A 17,501-nucleotide genomic window follows, 5' to 3' on the forward strand; every position below is an offset into this window, starting at 1 on the left:
CCGCCGCCGCCGCCGCCGCCGCCCGTCCCCGCACCGCACGGCTGCCGGCTCCCGCCGCCTGGGAACGGCCGCGCAGCTCCAGGGAAACCCTGACGGCACTTTTGTTTTAGTAAGACCTTTAATGCCACTATTAGCGGTTAGTACAGCAGAGGCACGGTTTCGAAGAGGGGGGATTGCTCACGCCGTCGGCTCGGGCTTTATTTATTTATTTCATTCATTAATGAACCTCTTCCGAGTGCGTACGAAAATTAGATGAAATGGCTGCAATTCGCCTTGATTTTCTTAAAATATACATTCACGGCCAAGTTTAAATAGGGACCGAAAACTCTGTATGCTCCTAGTAATTTCTATTGTCTGAGTCTCGGAATAAGAAAGAGGTCTAAGATCTACCGCTCAGTCATTTTAGTCAGATTATTTTGTATAGCGCCCATTATCTTTTGGGTCACTTATTAATTAGCTCGTTCCCATCCGGTTTAAACATCCATAAATGTGCAGTTTTACAGTCAGTTTTGGAAACTGCGTCCGGGATGGGGGAGGGAGAGGGTCACAATTTAACCAGTCTGCCATAACCGGGGGGCAGAGAATCGCGGTTTTTGAACGCGATTTTTTCTCGCGTCTCTTTCTTTCATTAGCTCATTTTCAGAAAAAAATAAAAATACTGACAGTCAAGACGGAGGAAGTCCCGTGGTGTATTTTTGTTCTACAGTAATAAATGCCTTGGCAAAAAATCAAAACACAAGAGAAGACGATCTTACAGAGCGGGAGCGCGGGGGAGGCTGTAGATTGCTGTCTCCTGGACTTTAATTCATGAATCTGAAGGTCAGAGCGAAACCGCACGGCAAAATCTGTGATATCGGAGCACGGAATTGTGCCTTCCAGGGCTTGCACTTTGAGGGGAGAAATGAGCTGGAATATAAATCTCCTTTCACTCTCACTTCTTGGAGCCTGATCGGGCGCCTCCGCGGGGGGATCTGTGAGTTCAGTCCAAAATTCGGGAAAACCCCGGCCGGGGTGAGCAGGGGGAGACCTGTCTGAACCCCCTTACAAGCCTTGTCGAAGAGCTGGGATCAGACACCTCGGTGAGGGTCTCAAACTTTGCCTAAACTATGTGTCAGCTCGCTCTGGAAATAAAACGGGGGGGTGGGGGAGTGGGGGTGGGGGAAAGCCATCCACCGGAGTTTTTAAAAACACAGCCCTCTCTCTCTCTCTCTTCCCCTCCAGTCTAGACAGAGCTGGAAGCCAGTTTTATAGCTGGACAACGTTTCTGATCACGCTGGCTGCAGCTACCCCGGGCCTAGCACGCATGCTGGAGGCGTCTCAGGCCTGTTCCCCCCCGACACCGCGGGCTGGAAGAAGTAAACTCCCTTGAGACTTACAGGGTGATGCCACGGTGCCGGTCACGGCGGCCGGGGCGGCCCGGGGCGCTGGACCCGCGGCAGCAGCCGCTTCGGGGGCGACTCCCGGGAGAGCGCGGGCGGCGCGGCTCCCGCTGCACCGGGAGCAGGGGCCGGCGGGTGGTGAGGGGGCCTGTTACGTGCCCACTTCTATTTCAAGCCCCAGGACCTCGGAAGTGGGTCGTGTGTCCCCCCCCAGCCATCGGGTCCGTCATGCTCGAAGGGGCGCTTTCCCCAGGTCTTGCTGCCCCAGAATTTAAGATGCCGTGCCGGGCAGCCCTCTGGGGCTGTTGGGCTTCCCCCTCTCCCTTCCCAGTAAAGCCAACTGGAAACCATCATCTGGTTATGGGGGGGGGAGAGGACCTCCTCTCCCCTCCTTCCGCAGACAAATCCCGAGGGAAAGGGGAGTTAGGGTAATGCGGGACCGTGTGCCGTCGGGCAGCACCCCCCCGCCCGGCACCAAACGCCCTACTGCAGCCGGCGGGGGAGCGGGCACTGCCCGCGGCCGCCTCTCTCCGGCTCCCTCCTCTACCCTCCACCCTCCCAGGCACTAAACGCACGGCTCAGGGCCGGAGGAGGTTGTTCTCCCGGCCTGTCATCCCTGGATGCAAAGCTTCGGTTTTGAATGTATTTCCATCCATACTTAAGACGATGAAAGATCAGGAATTCGCTGTATGCATTTAAACGTTGCTCTTAATAAGCAGAGTGTGCGGAAGCGCACGCCCGGCCTGTTTAAGGAAGACAGACACATGAAACACACCCGAGCTGTGGGTATAAACCTGCTCTCGGGGTCGTCTTGTTGCTCGTGAGGATCAGTAGGGCTGGAAAAGCAGGGACACATCCAGCAGCATCTCGAAACGTGCCACTTTTTTTCCCTCCTAAATCAAAGCCATTCGGGGGCATGCTCCCCAGCCAGGGCCGGCGAGCGCCCCCCCGAAATTACGACGCGCTATTTCTCGTCGGGAAGTTTCCCGATGGGGGATTGTGGCTGGAAATTGCAGCGGAGCAGCGCCTCGCTTCCCCTTGCTCTGCTAGCTCGGCGTGCTTCGGGAGCCCTGGCTTTCCGTAGCACTGCTAGTACTTGCTCTCGAAATTACTGAATTAGATGGCCATAACGGTAAGCTTTTCTCGGTTTGGGTTAGGGTTTTTTTTCCGCCCCTCCCCCCTTATATGTATTTTAATTTGCATCCTTTTAATAAAGCTCCTTAGAAACCGCGACGGAGAGCAGACCTTCCACTCCGGAATTTGCTAATTCCTTCACCCCCTCCCCGTCCGGAGAGGCACAAACAAATGACAAAGGGGGGGAGCTGGGCTTTATTTAGCCACCCGCAGACACTAACCAGCGTTTCGTTTCACGTCTCCCACCAGCTCAGCGGCGGCACGGAAAGGACGAGCGGCCGACGGCTCCCCGCGGGTGCCGGCTGGCTGCCTCCCCTCGCCCAAAGCGGCCCCAACCGTGCGCCCTTTCGACGCTCGGGGTGTAGGTGCGAGGCTGGCCGGGGAGGTTTTTTTTTTTACCAGACCTCGGGGGACGGGGAGAGAGGTGTCAGGCCTCGTTGCTGCGTGCCTCCGACAAGAGCTGCAGGAGCCACCGGCGGCTCGCCGCCCCGTACGGCCCCGGCTCCGTACGGCCCCGCCGGCCCCGGCTCCGCACGGCCCCGGCCGGGGAGCAGCGGGGTCCCGGCCCCGCTCGGAGGCAGGTTGGGCTCGGACCGGCCCTCCCGGCTCTCCCCGGCCCCAGGAGAAGGCGGAGTGCCTCGCTGCGAAGCCGCCGCGCCTTACTTCCCAGCCTGCTTCCCTACCTCCAGAAAACTCCAACCAAAACAAAATAATAATAACACCCACACTATGTTTTTTTTCCCCGAGGCCGTGCCTGGGCACCGACAGGAGCGCCGTGCCGAGGGGCCTCCCCCGGGGGCCCGGGCGGCTGCCTCCCGGGGCCGCAGATGCCGGGCACGGCGGAGCCGAGCGGAGCCCGCTCTCTTCGGGACGGTCACCCCGAGCAGACGGAGCTGAACCGGCAGCAAAGGAGGAGGGGAGCGAAGGGGGGGATTAACCAGACGGCTCTGCCCCCCCCGCCGCCGTCGGCCGGGCTGCCCACCCCCGCTCCGCCGCCAGCCCGTCGCAGCCGCCGGCCGGGATCCCCGCGCAGCCCGTACCCCCGGGCGCGGCTCCCGGGGGGCTCGTTTTCCTACGAGCTGTTTTCGGGTTTAGGCCTCACAGGACCAGAGCTGCTACTTGCAGCCCGCCCTCCGCACGCCGCTCCCGCGGCAAGCCTCAGCTTTCGGGCAGCGCAGCGCTGCCTCCTCTTCCCAGGCAAGCGGGCTCCTTTCCACCCCCGGCGGCTTTTCCCTCGCTCGCCCCTCGTTTGCCACCCGGTGCTGGGACCCCTGCAAGCATCCCCCTTCCTCCCAGGACGCAGAGGCGATGCGGGCTCGTCTTGGGGTACGTGACCCCCCACCACCACCACCTTTCGGGTCACAGGGCTGCCCCGTCCCTCCTGTGCGGGCCGGGCGGGAGGCGGACGGCCCCTCCCGGGGATCCCCGGGGTGGTTACCTTCGGGGAAGACGGCTCGCATTTTCAGGTAGCTGGTGGTGAGGCGGATGATGGACGCCTTGTCCAGCTGGGAGGTGATGGCCGAGGGCAGGGGCAGGAGTTTGGCCAGTTCGTAGAATTCTCCATTTTCTTTTTCCCGTCTAGTCTTTGCCGCGTTCTTGGATTTTTCCTTCATCGCGACTACTGCAAGGCGAAGATGACACTGGCATATTAGACCCGATCCTTCCGAATTGCAGGGGGCATGGATTTCGGCTTCAGAGTTAGTATTTTCGTTTAAGGAAGGGAGGGAGGGAGTTCACCCAAATCAAATCAAATAATAATTAAAAAAAAAAATAAAAAGGGAAGAAAAAAAGGGGGAAAGGGGAGGGAAAAAAAGCCAAACCAACCAAACAAAAACAACACCAACAGAAATGGTGCGAGGAGGGGGGAGGCGATCTCTGAGCCACAACCACGACAGGCAAGCCGCTCGGGAGAAGGCAGTTCTGCTCTGACCCTGCAATATCTAGCGCTTCGAAACCGAGACTGAAAGACCTACACGAACCACGATCCTCTGCCTGCAGCTGGAATCGGATCTTCTCCTCAACGGGGAGCAAATCACTGGGTTCCCTTCACTGAAGGATTTCTTCTACTCAATCCTTCCCCGTCCAAAAATAATAACAATAAATTATTAAAAATAGAGCGTCCACGCAAGAAATCATTGGGCTAAGCAGGCTGAACCATTTTTGGACACTTTGTCTCTTAAAAAAAAAAAAAAAAGAAAGAAAAGGAAAGACCGCGCTGCTCGTTTAACGAAGTGCAAAATGATCTGGTCCCGGAGGCCGAGATGCCGAGGAGACGACGAGCCGGCAAGGCAGCCCCCCGCTAAACGAAAGTCAAAGCCGGTGCGGAGTGAGCTGACGGCTGGAGTGCTCCGAAATCACAAGCTCGCATTTCCTTCAGACGTTCCCCTCTCGGCCAGCTCTCGGCGGGCGGCGGCTGGTCTTGCGGCAGAAAGACGCTTTCCCCCGTCCCCGAGGAGCTGCTTCAGCGCCGGGGCGCGGGGGGCGCCGAGCCCCGCGGGGCGGCGGCGGCGGCGGCGGCGGCGGCGGCGGGGCTGGGCTGGCGGCGGGCTGCGGGCGCGGGGGGCTGCTGGCCGCGGGGCTGCTCCCGCCGCTCCGGCCGCTGCGCCCAGCTCCAAATGTGGTTCTCATGCGGAGTCAAATTAAAGGATCTGTTTTCCTCGGGACCAGTGCCACTTCAGCGTTGTCTCTTTCCAAACAAGTCCAAGCGCTGGCAAAGGCGCGGGATTGATTTTGTTGGATTTATTTATTGTTTTTTTTTTTCCTCCTTTTAAAGAAAAAGAATTTGCAAGATCAGGAATTGTTTTTTTTTTTTTCTTTTTTCTTTTTTTTTTTTTTTTGTCACGTATTTAGAGAGCAAAGCGGTGGCTCTTTCGCATAGACATGCCTTTCAAAGGCAAAGGGAGGGTTTGCTACATTCACCTCCCGCAAGGACCAGCGATCCTCACCATACGGCAAGGATCGAAGGTAAAATTCCCCTCCTTTCGGAAATCCTAGCCGCCACGCTCCTCGCCTGAAAGCACCGATATCTCCCCCCTTTTTTTTTTCTCCCCCCCCCCCTTTTTTTTTTTCCAGGGGCAGAAGGAGCTCTGAAGTGGACTCCTCGGTTAATTCTTTAGCAAAGGCTGCAGAAAGCCAGGAGAGCCTCAAGAGGGGAGGGGATAATGTATCCGTGACGTGTCCTCCCGCACAGCGCCCTCCGAGGGACCCAAATACAGAGGAGCCAGAAAAGAGCCGCAATTAGCACTTGCGATGGGACGGGAGGCCGGGGCGGGGGGAGCCGGGGGCGGAGGCCGTCTGCTGCGGCAGCCTGAGCCCGCTCCCCCGACCTCCCTAAGCAGCCGCGGAGCGCCGGCGGAGACCCGCGGCCTCCTTACCCCATAACTGCGTCACGTACGCGCTTGGTGCACCGGCCGTGACCCCGCGGCGCCGGGGGGGCCCTCGTACCCCTACCCGGCACCCGGCTGCCTGCGGGCGCCGGGACACGGGCATGCGTGGGGCCGCGACACGCGCGGGCCGTCCTTCACCAGACCCACTGCACCGCCATTAAGTCACCCGAGCACTTTCCCCTGTTGTTTTGGCGCTGGGTAAAAGGGGCAAAATGTACCTGCACACACATACGTATGTGTGTGTGTCTAATATATACACATGCATACATATATACAGCACACATTTATACTATATGTACACGTTATAGATATTTTGCATATACCTTACACGTGTGCGTATGCATATACACATGTACGCACATGAGTACGTTTACAAACGCGCACACACGCATATATACTTATACATGGCCTCTCGCACTGCTGCGTGCGCTGAGAGGGGAAGCGCGGGGCCGAGCACCGGGGGAGGCGGCGGGCGCTGCCGAGGGGCCCCGCTGCCCCGCACACCTCCCCGCCGGGTCCGTACCGGCAGCCGCTGCTCATCAGCCCCCGACGTGACTCTCCGCTTCCCGGCGGGCCGCCTGTGACCAGGGCTTAAGCTCGGAGCAGCCGAAGCGGCTCTCCGGCAGAAGGTGAAGAAACTCTCCGAGCACCCGGGCTTTGCCGGGGCCCCCCAGGCCCCCTCCCTCCCGGCGGCGGCCCCACGTACCGCGGCGTGGGCAGAGCCGGGCGACGCGGCGCTCACGGGGCTGTAACCGCAGGGCTCGGGGCCACCTTTGCAGGGGTTGTCACAGCGGCCGCGAAAACAAGAGCGATGCCGGGGTCCCCCCTCCCGCCAGCGTCATGTCCCGAGCGACAGGATTGACCCCGGCCCGGACAGGACCGCGGCGTGCCCGGCCTGGCTCCCGACGGGAGCCACGCTGCTGCGAGAGGCACAGGCGTGGGGGGACACACGCGCACGTACATACACCCACTCCCACGGGCAACCAGCCCTGCCCAGCGCCCCTTGCAAAAAGTCGTCCCGCGGGCCGGCTGCGCGGGGACACGCGTGGCTTCGGCACCCTCCCGGCCGCGCGGGGGGGAGCTGGGCTGCAGCCGGCCATTAAAGCAGTGAGGAGAAAACCCTCGGTGCGAAGAAAAGGAGGGACCAGGCAGAGCGGCGGGCACAGCCCGGCGAGACGCGGCTCCACGACCGCGGACACAGGGAGGGCGCCGAGGGGGGATGGGATCTCCCGTTTGCAAAACACAATGCACTGGTCCTTAATATTAATCCCCGGGAGAGGCCTGGCCGGCGGGCGAGTGTGTTTGCTTAAGCTCGCCCGCCCCTCCGTAATTATCCTATTACACCAGAAAGGGCCCGGCTCGGCGTTGCCGAGGGAAAGGCCACGCTCTTTAACCTTCCCGCCGCCGGCGGAGGCCCCATCTCCGCGGGCGGGACTTGCGCGGCCCCCCGCGCCGGCACCGCTGCCCCGGCGTTCCCCTCCCGGGCCGCCCCCGCGGGGACGCGCCGCCCGGGGAAGCCAGTTTCCTCGCCGCGCCCGGGGGCCGGCGAGGAGGGAGGCTTGGGGGCACCTTCTGCGTCTGCTGCTTGAAACGTGGGGCAAGGAGGCGGGGAGCGGCGCCCCGACGGGCCCCGGGCCCTGCCCGCACGGCCTCTTGCCCCGTCCAGTCCCAAATCCGCCCCGCTCCCGGCTCAGGTACCCGGTACCGCGCCCGTCCCTTGGCTGGCGCGTCTAGGGGAAAGCGGCTTTTGCAGGGAGGACCGCGGGGATGGGGAACAGGCCTCTGCCCTGCCGTCCTGGGTGGGATTTAGGCTAGAGCTGGCTTCCAGGTCAAGGAAACCTGAGCGAAACGGTTGCACAGGGGAGCGATGTGACCCGTTTTACCCTCCTGCTCTGCCCTTTTTACCCGCAAAATAGGAGCAGCCCCGTACCCCTCTCGCAGGGGTACTCTTCTCACGGGGACCCTTGGCGCGGGCTTGGGGACGGCAGATGTAGTCGGCGATTAAGCCCGCCGCTATATTTTTCTTTTTACGGAAGCGTGCTCCGGCTGGGACTTTTCGCCGAGCAAAACAAACTAAAATTAATCTAGAAAAAACACCAGTCGAAAAGAAACTTCAGCCTTTCGGGGAAATCCTCAAAATTCAATGCAACCTCCGCCCGCCGCCGAAACTGGACACATTAGCAGAGGTAAAAAAAATCATACGGGGGAAAAATATTTTTTTTATATATATATATATGCGCAAAAGTAGCTGTATTTCAAGGCAGGTCCTAACGGGTCTGATACAACAAGCTCCGCGATCGCTAACCCCGAGAAGGAAACTGTATGGGACATTTCTGTGTCCTGTAAACAATATATAGGGACGAGCGATTTGGTCTCAAAGGAAAGTGAGAGGGGCGCACGTTAGATTTCGAACAAATTACGGTAATTTGGAGAAAGGGCAGGTTTGCGAATGTTTGCAACATAATCCCGACAGAAAAAGAAAAATCACGTTGCTACAAGGGTGGCCCAAACCTGTCGAGGTGGATTCACAATATTCAACTCGGTGAGTCCGAGGTGGCTGCAGGGACCTTCGGGGAAGGGCTTCCCTCCGTCCGTTTTAATAAGAAACTCCACTCCAGGGACGAAAATAAATAAGGAGAATAAATAAAACAATTCATTTTTTAAATACGCAGATCATATTTTCATTGATACGTTATTGTTGCATCATAAATTGGGCGCACACAAAAAGCACTGTTACTTAACAACATTTTTCCTTGGTTCGAGGGGGAAACTCTTCAGCGGGTGGGAGATAAAGGGAGAGCGTTTCTTTCCCAGGTGAGCTGTATTGCAGAGGAATATTTCGCCTTCCCCCCTCCCCCCCCCCCCAAGGGTTTAAACTAAAAATGGAAAATAAGGAGGAAAACGTGTGGTGAAAAAAAAAAAACCTCCGCCACCCCCAGACAAGCTCTATCAGCAGCTCCTCCGCCGCGAGTCACGTACTGCCCGGCTGCAGCGCGCCGGGAGGCACCGGGGCTTGCGCGGAGGGGCCGAGCCCTTGCGCGCCCCACGGCGTGTGTGTGTGTGGGGGGGGGGTTACGCGGGTGGGCGACGGCGGGGCATTTCCCCGCGGCCCGCCACGGAGGGAGGCGAGTGGCGGGGGCTGCCGGGCGCGCAGCCCACGCGTGTCCGCGTGGCGCTGGGGGCAAGCCCGAGGGGCTGATTTTACGCCGGCGCGCGTAGGCGAGATGCCCGGGAAGGCGCTGACGAAGGAGAAGCTCCAAACGAGGGGGTTTTAAGGCCTTTTTTTGGTAGTCCTGAAGGAGACGCGGACAGCGTCTCGCAGGCAGAGTGGGTCCCGGCACACGCGGGAACCCCCTCCGGTGCGCAGCGGGGTGGGCAGCCCCGCGACTGCCCGCGGCTCCCGCCCGCCTCCCAGCCCGCCCGGGCGGCAGGAGCGGCGGCGGCTGCCCCGGCCGGGAACCGGGGGGGGTTTCCAGGGGCGCTTCGGCCGCGGTTTGCAGACGTTGGCGTGTTTCGGTGGGGACGGTGGCGGGGAAGAAGGGCCCAGGCAGGGGCAGGCGGCAGGCCGGGGCTTGCCGTCCACCCGTGTCCGTGAAAATGGTCCCGGTGCCACCCGGTCGACTCTTGCGACAGACACCTTTGCAGGGCCGTGGCTTTGGTCTTTCACGTTCGTGTAGTTTTCCTGCATTTCTCGGTCTCATATGCTCGTATAATACACGCAATGCTAGACGGGTCCGGACTGGGGAAAACAGGGCTGCGGGGCCAAGTACAGTGCGGGTCTTAACTTTTGTCTGATGTGCTTAGCTAACGTATTAACTGTGAGAAATACCACCAAGTTCCTCAGGAAAGAAAATATCATCAGATATTTTAACATTTACAGGCTGCAACATCAGCATTGGTATGAGCTCAAGAACTAGCAGCGCTTATCGTCCCCGGAGGAATCCCTTATATTTTTTTTTCCTGTAACTACTGTTCCCAAGTGTGGATGTATACACACACACGCTCACACACACAAATCCTATAAATGCTAATAAAACAGATTCCTCAGGATTTGTTTAACTTTCCCTGGCACCACAATCTTACATTGATATTCAATGGGGTTACCAGTGTGCATGAGGATTACTAGTTAAGTATAGACCGCAGGATCAACCTTCTAGTATGCCACTTGAACATGTCCTTACAAATCAGTAAGGTAGGAAACGTAAGCATTGACAATACGATTAATTTGCACTGAATACTTGAAAGGAAAAAAGGAAGTTAAATCATGGTGCTAGAATTATTAAACTATGCAGAATTGAGGCCTCCGGTTGCAGGGGATCGTTTTCAGCTCTTTACTTGAAGCTGTATTACTGCTATTGTCCAACCTTTGCTGGCCACATGGGACAACGTTTGGCAATCAGACAGAAAATTATTTCTACTGGGCATGAACTGGAAATATCCAGCTGGGCCGTGGATCCCATTTCTAATCAGAGTGGAGGGAAGGAAAACTCAACGCTCTTTCTCGTTACTCAGATAGCATTTTCAGAGTCTGTTAAAAGCAGCTTGAGCTAGCTATCCAGAAAAATACCTGCTGTTTAAAAATGAAATAAGGGTGGGTTTTTTCCTTAGAACTAGTAAATTTGTTTATTTTTTTCTGTACATGATGTAGAATAGGGTACATGGCGTACAAAATGTACAGTGCCTTCACATAACGTACAGTGATAATACAGGCATGCAACACTGCAGGAGCTGTCAGAGTTGATGGACTGATCCAAATGGATGACATTTGCAAAAAATATGTCTAAGTTCAAAACACTGAATGCTCATGTTTGGGTCAGGTTTTCAATTTCAGTTTTCTAAGGAGAATAAAGTTATTTTGTTAAGGCCAACTTCATTTTTTTTTTTCCAACTGGACCTGGAATTTGATGAATTTTCTGAAAGTATTTTCTTAAAACTCAGATAATTGATATTAATTATGATGCCCAAACTTTAATGACCAAACGTTTGCTTCTGCTAATATAAGCTGCAAACCATATTTCTTTTAACTACAGTAGATAGTTTAAAAGGTGAAAGCTGACCTTGGGAACAGGAGAGGGAATGTATCAATCGTAGAGAGGAAGCTTCTAGGCTGAAGAAGTAGGGAAAACCTAGTAGGAAAAGCACACAGTGGAGCATTTTTGCTCTATCTGTCTGAAATCCTTTGAACATTATGAAAGTCAATGTAAGTATTTTTATTTACTTTTTTTAAGTTATGTTCAGTGACTTGAACTTGTTTTCTCAGTGGCCCTCAGCTTATATGAATAGTGTGACTAATCTAGTGGAGATGAGTAATGGATCTGTGAGGAATAGAGGAATTCTGATGCAAAAACATCTCTCTGTTTTTTGGTGGTATTTTATGCTGCTTGGCATTCAATATATTATATAATGGCTGTCAGAAGAACTTTGGTAATGCTTTATGGTAAAGTTTATAAATACTTTAGTCATGATTTAGAAATGATGAATGGAAAACGCTATTTATACATAATTATGTGATGTTTTACTGTGTTCTAAGCACATTCATAAGCAAATGTATATGCTCTCATTAACTACTGTACCTTTGATTTGTTGTAACATCCTGATTCAGTATTTTTGCAGTTGTCCACTGAACACTTTGTAACACATGTAATAGCTTATTTCTAAATAGGTATTTTACCATGTACCGGCAGAGAAATTTAAGTCAAGAATAATCTATTCACATGGGACTGGGACGTTATTGCAAGCGAGAGGGGATGGAGAAGGGAAGCAGAGGTTCTAGTGAAGGTCGCTTTTGTGAACTTAAGACCTCAGCCCTGCAAATGAAAGTGTATCAACCAACTCTCCATGCCATTAGCTTAAAACACATGGAATACTCACAGCAGTTCAGCCTCAGCAAGGCACGACCAGGCACCGAGAAGAGTGGGAAGAGGGGGTCTGTCTCCTCTGTCTCCTTGCTAGTGTGGTCGAGCTGATTGGGAAGGTCTAGCATAGGCATGGGAAAAGCGAGGATTCACAAGCTCAGCTTTTGGGGAACTGGTGGTGTGGTTTCAATGGAAGTGATCCCTTTTGGTTCAAAAGGCAGAGCAGAGAACGGCCTCATACCATGGTGTCTTGTTTGAAACGGGTTGCAAGTCTCCCAACCTTCATCCTTGCAGAGTCAAGGCTTTGCGAGTGTGTAAGAAGCCCACGTGAGCTGACCTCACCGAAGGCAGAATGCAAGGGGTGTTCCTCGCCTCTGCTCATGTCTTTCCAATATAAAAACAGACAGCTGTTTTCTTCTGGTCACCATGAGCTTCCCCAGTAGCAGTGAGATTGAAAAGTTATGCCATTTTGGATAGTAATTGCCACAATGCAATTACATTTGCCATTGAAACATTTCAAAAACATCCTGCATGGGCATACAAGGCATTTGCTTGCATTGGTAACTCACCCCTCAACAAACTCACACCAGCTGGTTTTGTAGCTGAACTGCTAGTCAGTCAGCAAACGTATCAGAAGGTGGAGCTACTCTCAGTGTAGGAAGTTGCTGCTATTTCTCATTATTGTTTCCAGCTATGGCTATAACTTCACATGCCTTCTTCCTTTTGTCAGGGTTCATATAGTCAAGGTTTCCTTGCTTTTATTATGGGAACTTGGGATATGTTCAATCTTAACTGAACAAAGATGACCTAAGTTCAGTCTCTGTTAACATCAGAAAGATACTCAGAAGATACTGCCCTCTAAAATGATCTGTTTGACCTTTAGACACTGATCCTGAAATTTGATCCCCAAGACCCACCAATACCAAAGAATTAGACACTTCAGTCACTGGATGCCATTTGAATGCACTCTCAGTTTTGGAGCTCAAGGCCAGATCCAGAAAGGGACTTAGGAAGAATGCAGATGCTGAAGTCTAAAATGGGAATGCTGAGCACTTCTGCTCAGTTGCTGGCTAATTATGGATATATCTAAAGCCCAGTTTTCATCATTTCAGCTCCCCAAACACACCCCCAGTGGCACCTCAGCCCTAGCAGGGCGGAGCTAGCATGGTACCTAATGCAGACCTAGGAAGCAAGTATTTCTCTGCTTCTCTCCTTTGATTTGTGCCCAACACAGTCAATGAATACACTGTGAAAATGTGCTGAAAGCTTCTTCCTCTCTGTGATCAACAGAAGATGTCCTTATTTTATACACAAGATAGATCAGTCAGATACGATGGTGAATATCCAGACTCAATTCCTTCCTTTGTCCAAAGGGATTCAACCACAGGCCTCTTGTTCTGGTGGGCTGACCCTGGCTGGATGCCAGGTGCCCACCAAAGCTGCTCTGTCACTCCCCCTCCTCAGCTGGGCAGGGGAGAGAAAATATAACAAAAGACTCGTGGGTCGAGATAAGGACAGGGAGATCACTCAGCAGTTACTGTCATGGGTAAAACAGACTTGACTTGGGGGAAAATTAATTTAATATACTACCAGTCAAATCAGAGTAGGATAATGAGAAATAAAAATAAAATCTTAAAAAACACCCCTCCCTTCTTCCCAGGCTTAACTTTACTCCCAGGTTCTCTACCTCCTCCCCTTGCAGCAGCACAGGGGGAAGGGGAATGGGCGTTGAAGTCGGTTTATCACATGTTGTCTCTGCCGCTCTTTCCTCTTCAGGGGGAGGACTCTTCACACTCTTCCCCTGCTCCAGCGTGGGGTCCCTCCCATGGGAGACAGTCCTCCACAATCTTCTCCAACGTGAGTCCTTCCCATGGGCTGCAGTTCTTCATGAACTGCTCCAGCATGGGTCCCTTCCATGGGGTGCAGTCCTTCAGGAACAGACTGCTCCAGCGTGGGTCCCCTGCGGGGTCACAAGTCCTGCCAGCAAACCTGCTCCAGTGTGGACTCTTCTTTCATGGGTCCACAGGTCCTGCCAGGAGCCTGCTCCAGCACGGGCTTCCCACGGGGTCACAGTCTCCTTTGGGCATCCACCTGCTCCAACGTGGGGTCCTCCACGGGCTGCAGGGGAATCTCTGCTCCACCATGGACCTCCATGGGCTGCAGGGGGACAGCCTGCCTCACCATGGTCTTCACCACGGGCTGCAGGGGAACCTCTGCTCTGGTGCCTGGAGCACCTCCTCCTCCTCCTTCTTCACCAACCTTGGTGTCTGCAGAGTTGTTTCTCTCACATGTTCTCAATCGTCTCTTCTGACTGCTGCTGGTGTTGACACGTTTTTTTTCCCCCTTCTTAAATATGTTATCCCAAAGGCGCTACCACCGTCGCTGATGGGCTCAGCCTTGGCCAGTGGCAGGTCCATCTTGGAGCTGACTGGCATTGGCTCTATTGGACTAGCTCTAGCAGCTTCTCACAGAAGCCACCCCTGTAGCCCCCCCGCTACCAAAACCTTGCCACACAAACCCAATGCACTTGTCTATAAAGAGTATATTCGAGGTATCAGACCATTGTCCACTTGAGTCTGTGTGTGGGGTACTCTCCTACTGAAATGACTTCATTGTGCGTAGAAGAATCAAGATTTACTGGGGAAGGGACAAACCTTTCATGTCTTTTCAAAAGTTGTTTTTTTTTTTTGTTTTAAATGTATGTTATTTGGGAACAGACATTGCACACAAATACATTAAAAGTCTTTAGAACAGGATAAGGTGCAGGACTCCCTTCTCCCAGCCTACTGCCCTGCCAATGGGGCTAGGATCACATACTTTTTTTTCCTTTCCTTTAGTTTTTCTAGGCAGAGCAGCCTGGCGTGAACAGGAGAGACTGTGATTCTCAGCCCCATTTATATCCTGCTGTTGTTGAAAAGATGGAGATAAAAGTTTGAACTTCCTCAAAGGCAATTGAACTTTCCCCTTATTTCATGAATTCAGGACCCCTCTGTGGTATGGCAGGAAGATGAGGAAAACTGGTGTTCTGCCTCCAGTCTTAGAGCTTAAACAGTGTTTTCTTTTGCTTTTTCTCTTAAAACCCGAAGCACAAGCAAACAAACAAACAAATAAACCAAATGAAAAGGTTAGAAGAAAATCCCAGCCAGGGAACCTCATGATGAGGAAGATGTCTAAGTCTGAGGTAGGAAGAAGGCTGTAAGAACCAGCCCACTCCCTTAGCATCTCCCTGTGGCTAGCTTACATGTTTCACTGCTCAGCTTTTTTATGCATTCTCTTTGGAAAAGCCCAATCCCACAGCAGTTTAGATAGCTAACACTGACTTTGGAAATGATGCTAGGATTTGGATTATGTACGAGGAGCTGCAACACCTAGCTTTATGTCTCCAAAGTAATTTTTTTGATATTTTCCTATCTAAAAAACCCAAGAGAAATCTGTTTTCACATTGCTATGGAGCAATATATGAAATTATTCCACTGTTTTCTGGTGCTACTTATTAGGAGTTTCCGAACATTCCTGAGATCGTCTGTCCTCATATAACTGTCTCCATACAACCAGCCTCAGCCAAAATAAGATTCTTGGGCTTAAGTCTCCCAAATGGAGGCCACCACGCTGCAATGGAAAGAAAGACACACACCCCTCCAAAGTTCCTTCCCCTCAAACCTGTGCAGAATTTTCTTGCATTTCCAGAAATGCAATGTACTTCTTTTCTGAGAGAAGAAAACAGCAGATTCCCGCCATCAACAGAAACTGGTACATACTATTGTCTCCAAACACTCCTTTTATCACTTGAATGGTTTCAGAACGGGTTTTGTTTCTTCACCTCCTGCTACCCAATATAAAAGTCAAATTCTGAATGTGCTTTTCTCCTCTTTCCTAGCTTTTGAACTCAGAGCCTTTTCTGTATTTATTTTTTCCCAAGCTTTCTCTGCTTCAGGGTTTCTCCAGCACTGGAGATATGTTATTAGCATATCTTGGGAAACCTTCCTGCAGTGGGGATTGGCAGACAACTGTTTACCCTGAATAGATTGCAAGTATCGGACAGTGCAAATACTCACAGTGGGATTGATTACACCAATGTCTCTAACTCTCTGAACACATGCAGCGTGGACTAGATAGCTCAAAAAACCCAGAGTGGATCTTAGACTGAGCTGAATATTTGTGCAATTAATACGAGATAAATATTCTCCCAGCTGCCTACTCAGTGCTTTACTGACTATTAGAGACCCATCGCTGAGGAAGTTTGTACTCTAATTCCATAAACATATGGGATTTCAGGCAGGTCAGTGGAACAGACTTTAAACTGAGACATATAAAAGCAAAGTGAGGGGAAATAGGAGTATGAAGACCACAGAGAATATTATTTATCATGAATGCCTGAGAGAATCAGCCAGAGAGCTGAAATGAATTTAGGGGGAGATAAAGCTGACAGATAAATCTTAGCCAAATCTGAGATGAGAGAACAGCATGATTGGAGAAATAAAATAGATGTGGTGATGATAGCTGCTAGAAGAGGAGTGAAGCTCTGCAGAAGTTCAAACCCATTTTCAATAAGAAGTTTTATCTCTGGGGATTACTCAGCCAGAAACTACAACTCCTCTGAGATTTGTCTCAACACCAGTAAAAATGCACAGGTCTGATACTGCAAACAGGGTTCCTGTGAAGAGGCTAAACTCCTCATGAATCAACATCATGGTCTCCAGTATCAACATGGCTTTCAGTCAGTGGAGGATTTTTCAAATGATGTAATGTTTGTAACTCGAGATCCTACTCTGCAATCCTAGCGAGGACAGAGATGTTGTGGAACCAGGCCATACTGGAACAATCTTTGCTTCCTTATGAGCTTTGGCTTAAATGGTTTAATAATTTCTTAGGTTCAGCACCTAGGACACATAACTTGTCTCAAGAGCCTGATGTTTACTATTTAGTGCAATCAGACCTGATGCTGAAATATTAAAAATAAGAACTTCAGCCCTGCCTGCCTCCGTTCTGGTCCACCACACATGTACACTTTCAGTTTTGATGTCCTCTATCTTTGTAAACTAAATGAAGAAAATATTCAGACTGTTTGTGTATGCACATCTATATATGCATATGCTTAATGTAGGACTTTTTACAACTTGATTTTAGCAATAAGGCAAGTTAAGGAAGGAGTTTCAACTCTTAACTCTAAATTTCCTGGGGTTTGACAGACTAAATCAAATCCTTAAGGCCATTTTACCATAGTTTATTCTGTGCAAGTGTGTGATTTATGTCCTCTTTTTATTGCATGAACCTTTGTCTCAGTACTATTTGATTTAGTCTACTAATGGCTCTCAGCTGATTTTATTTTAGTATCTGCAAATTTTTACACACAAAGCTAGACAAATGCAGTGCAGGGGTGAATTAAATTGTGCAGCTTAGTGAAAAAGCAAGTTACTAAGAGAACAAGATTTTAACTGTTGATCCAAAACAGCTCTGCATGTAAACAATGGATCCTTGGTGTTTACTGTATGCTATCTGTCTAAATACAAGGATTACTGTTTCCTCTGGTGTAGCAACTGGCTGGAGGTTCTCACTAGTAGCTGTTATTAGTAGCAATGACACATTAATTGAACTTCACTGCTTCCAGGTGTGTGGCACACTCCGGGGTCACCCAGTGCACTACAGTTTCATGTGTATTCAATTACTGTAGCGTTATGAAGGAATGCAACATGTCATGCACTAAAATGTCAATTACCACTTTTTATGGGATAGCGGGTAAAATAAAC

At 51.9% G+C, this 17,501-nt stretch overlaps 1 protein-coding gene across 1 annotated transcript in view; it reads right to left on the bottom strand.

The window, feature by feature from the left end:
• SIM2 (SIM bHLH transcription factor 2) overlaps positions 1-4,166 on the bottom strand; it is a 58,552-nt gene extending 54,386 nt beyond the window's left edge. Inside the window, exon 1 of the mRNA XM_050913441.1 lies at positions 3,952-4,166. Within this exon, the coding sequence (XP_050769398.1) occupies positions 3,952-4,126 (175 nt within the window). The 5' untranslated portion in view covers positions 4,127-4,166. The remainder of the gene's footprint in view (positions 1-3,951) is intronic.
• Positions 4,167-17,501: the final 13,335 nt, after the last annotated feature.

This window comes from Gymnogyps californianus, chromosome 1, assembly GCF_018139145.2.
Source record: "Gymnogyps californianus isolate 813 chromosome 1, ASM1813914v2, whole genome shotgun sequence".
NCBI lineage: Eukaryota > Metazoa > Chordata > Aves > Accipitriformes > Cathartidae > Gymnogyps > Gymnogyps californianus.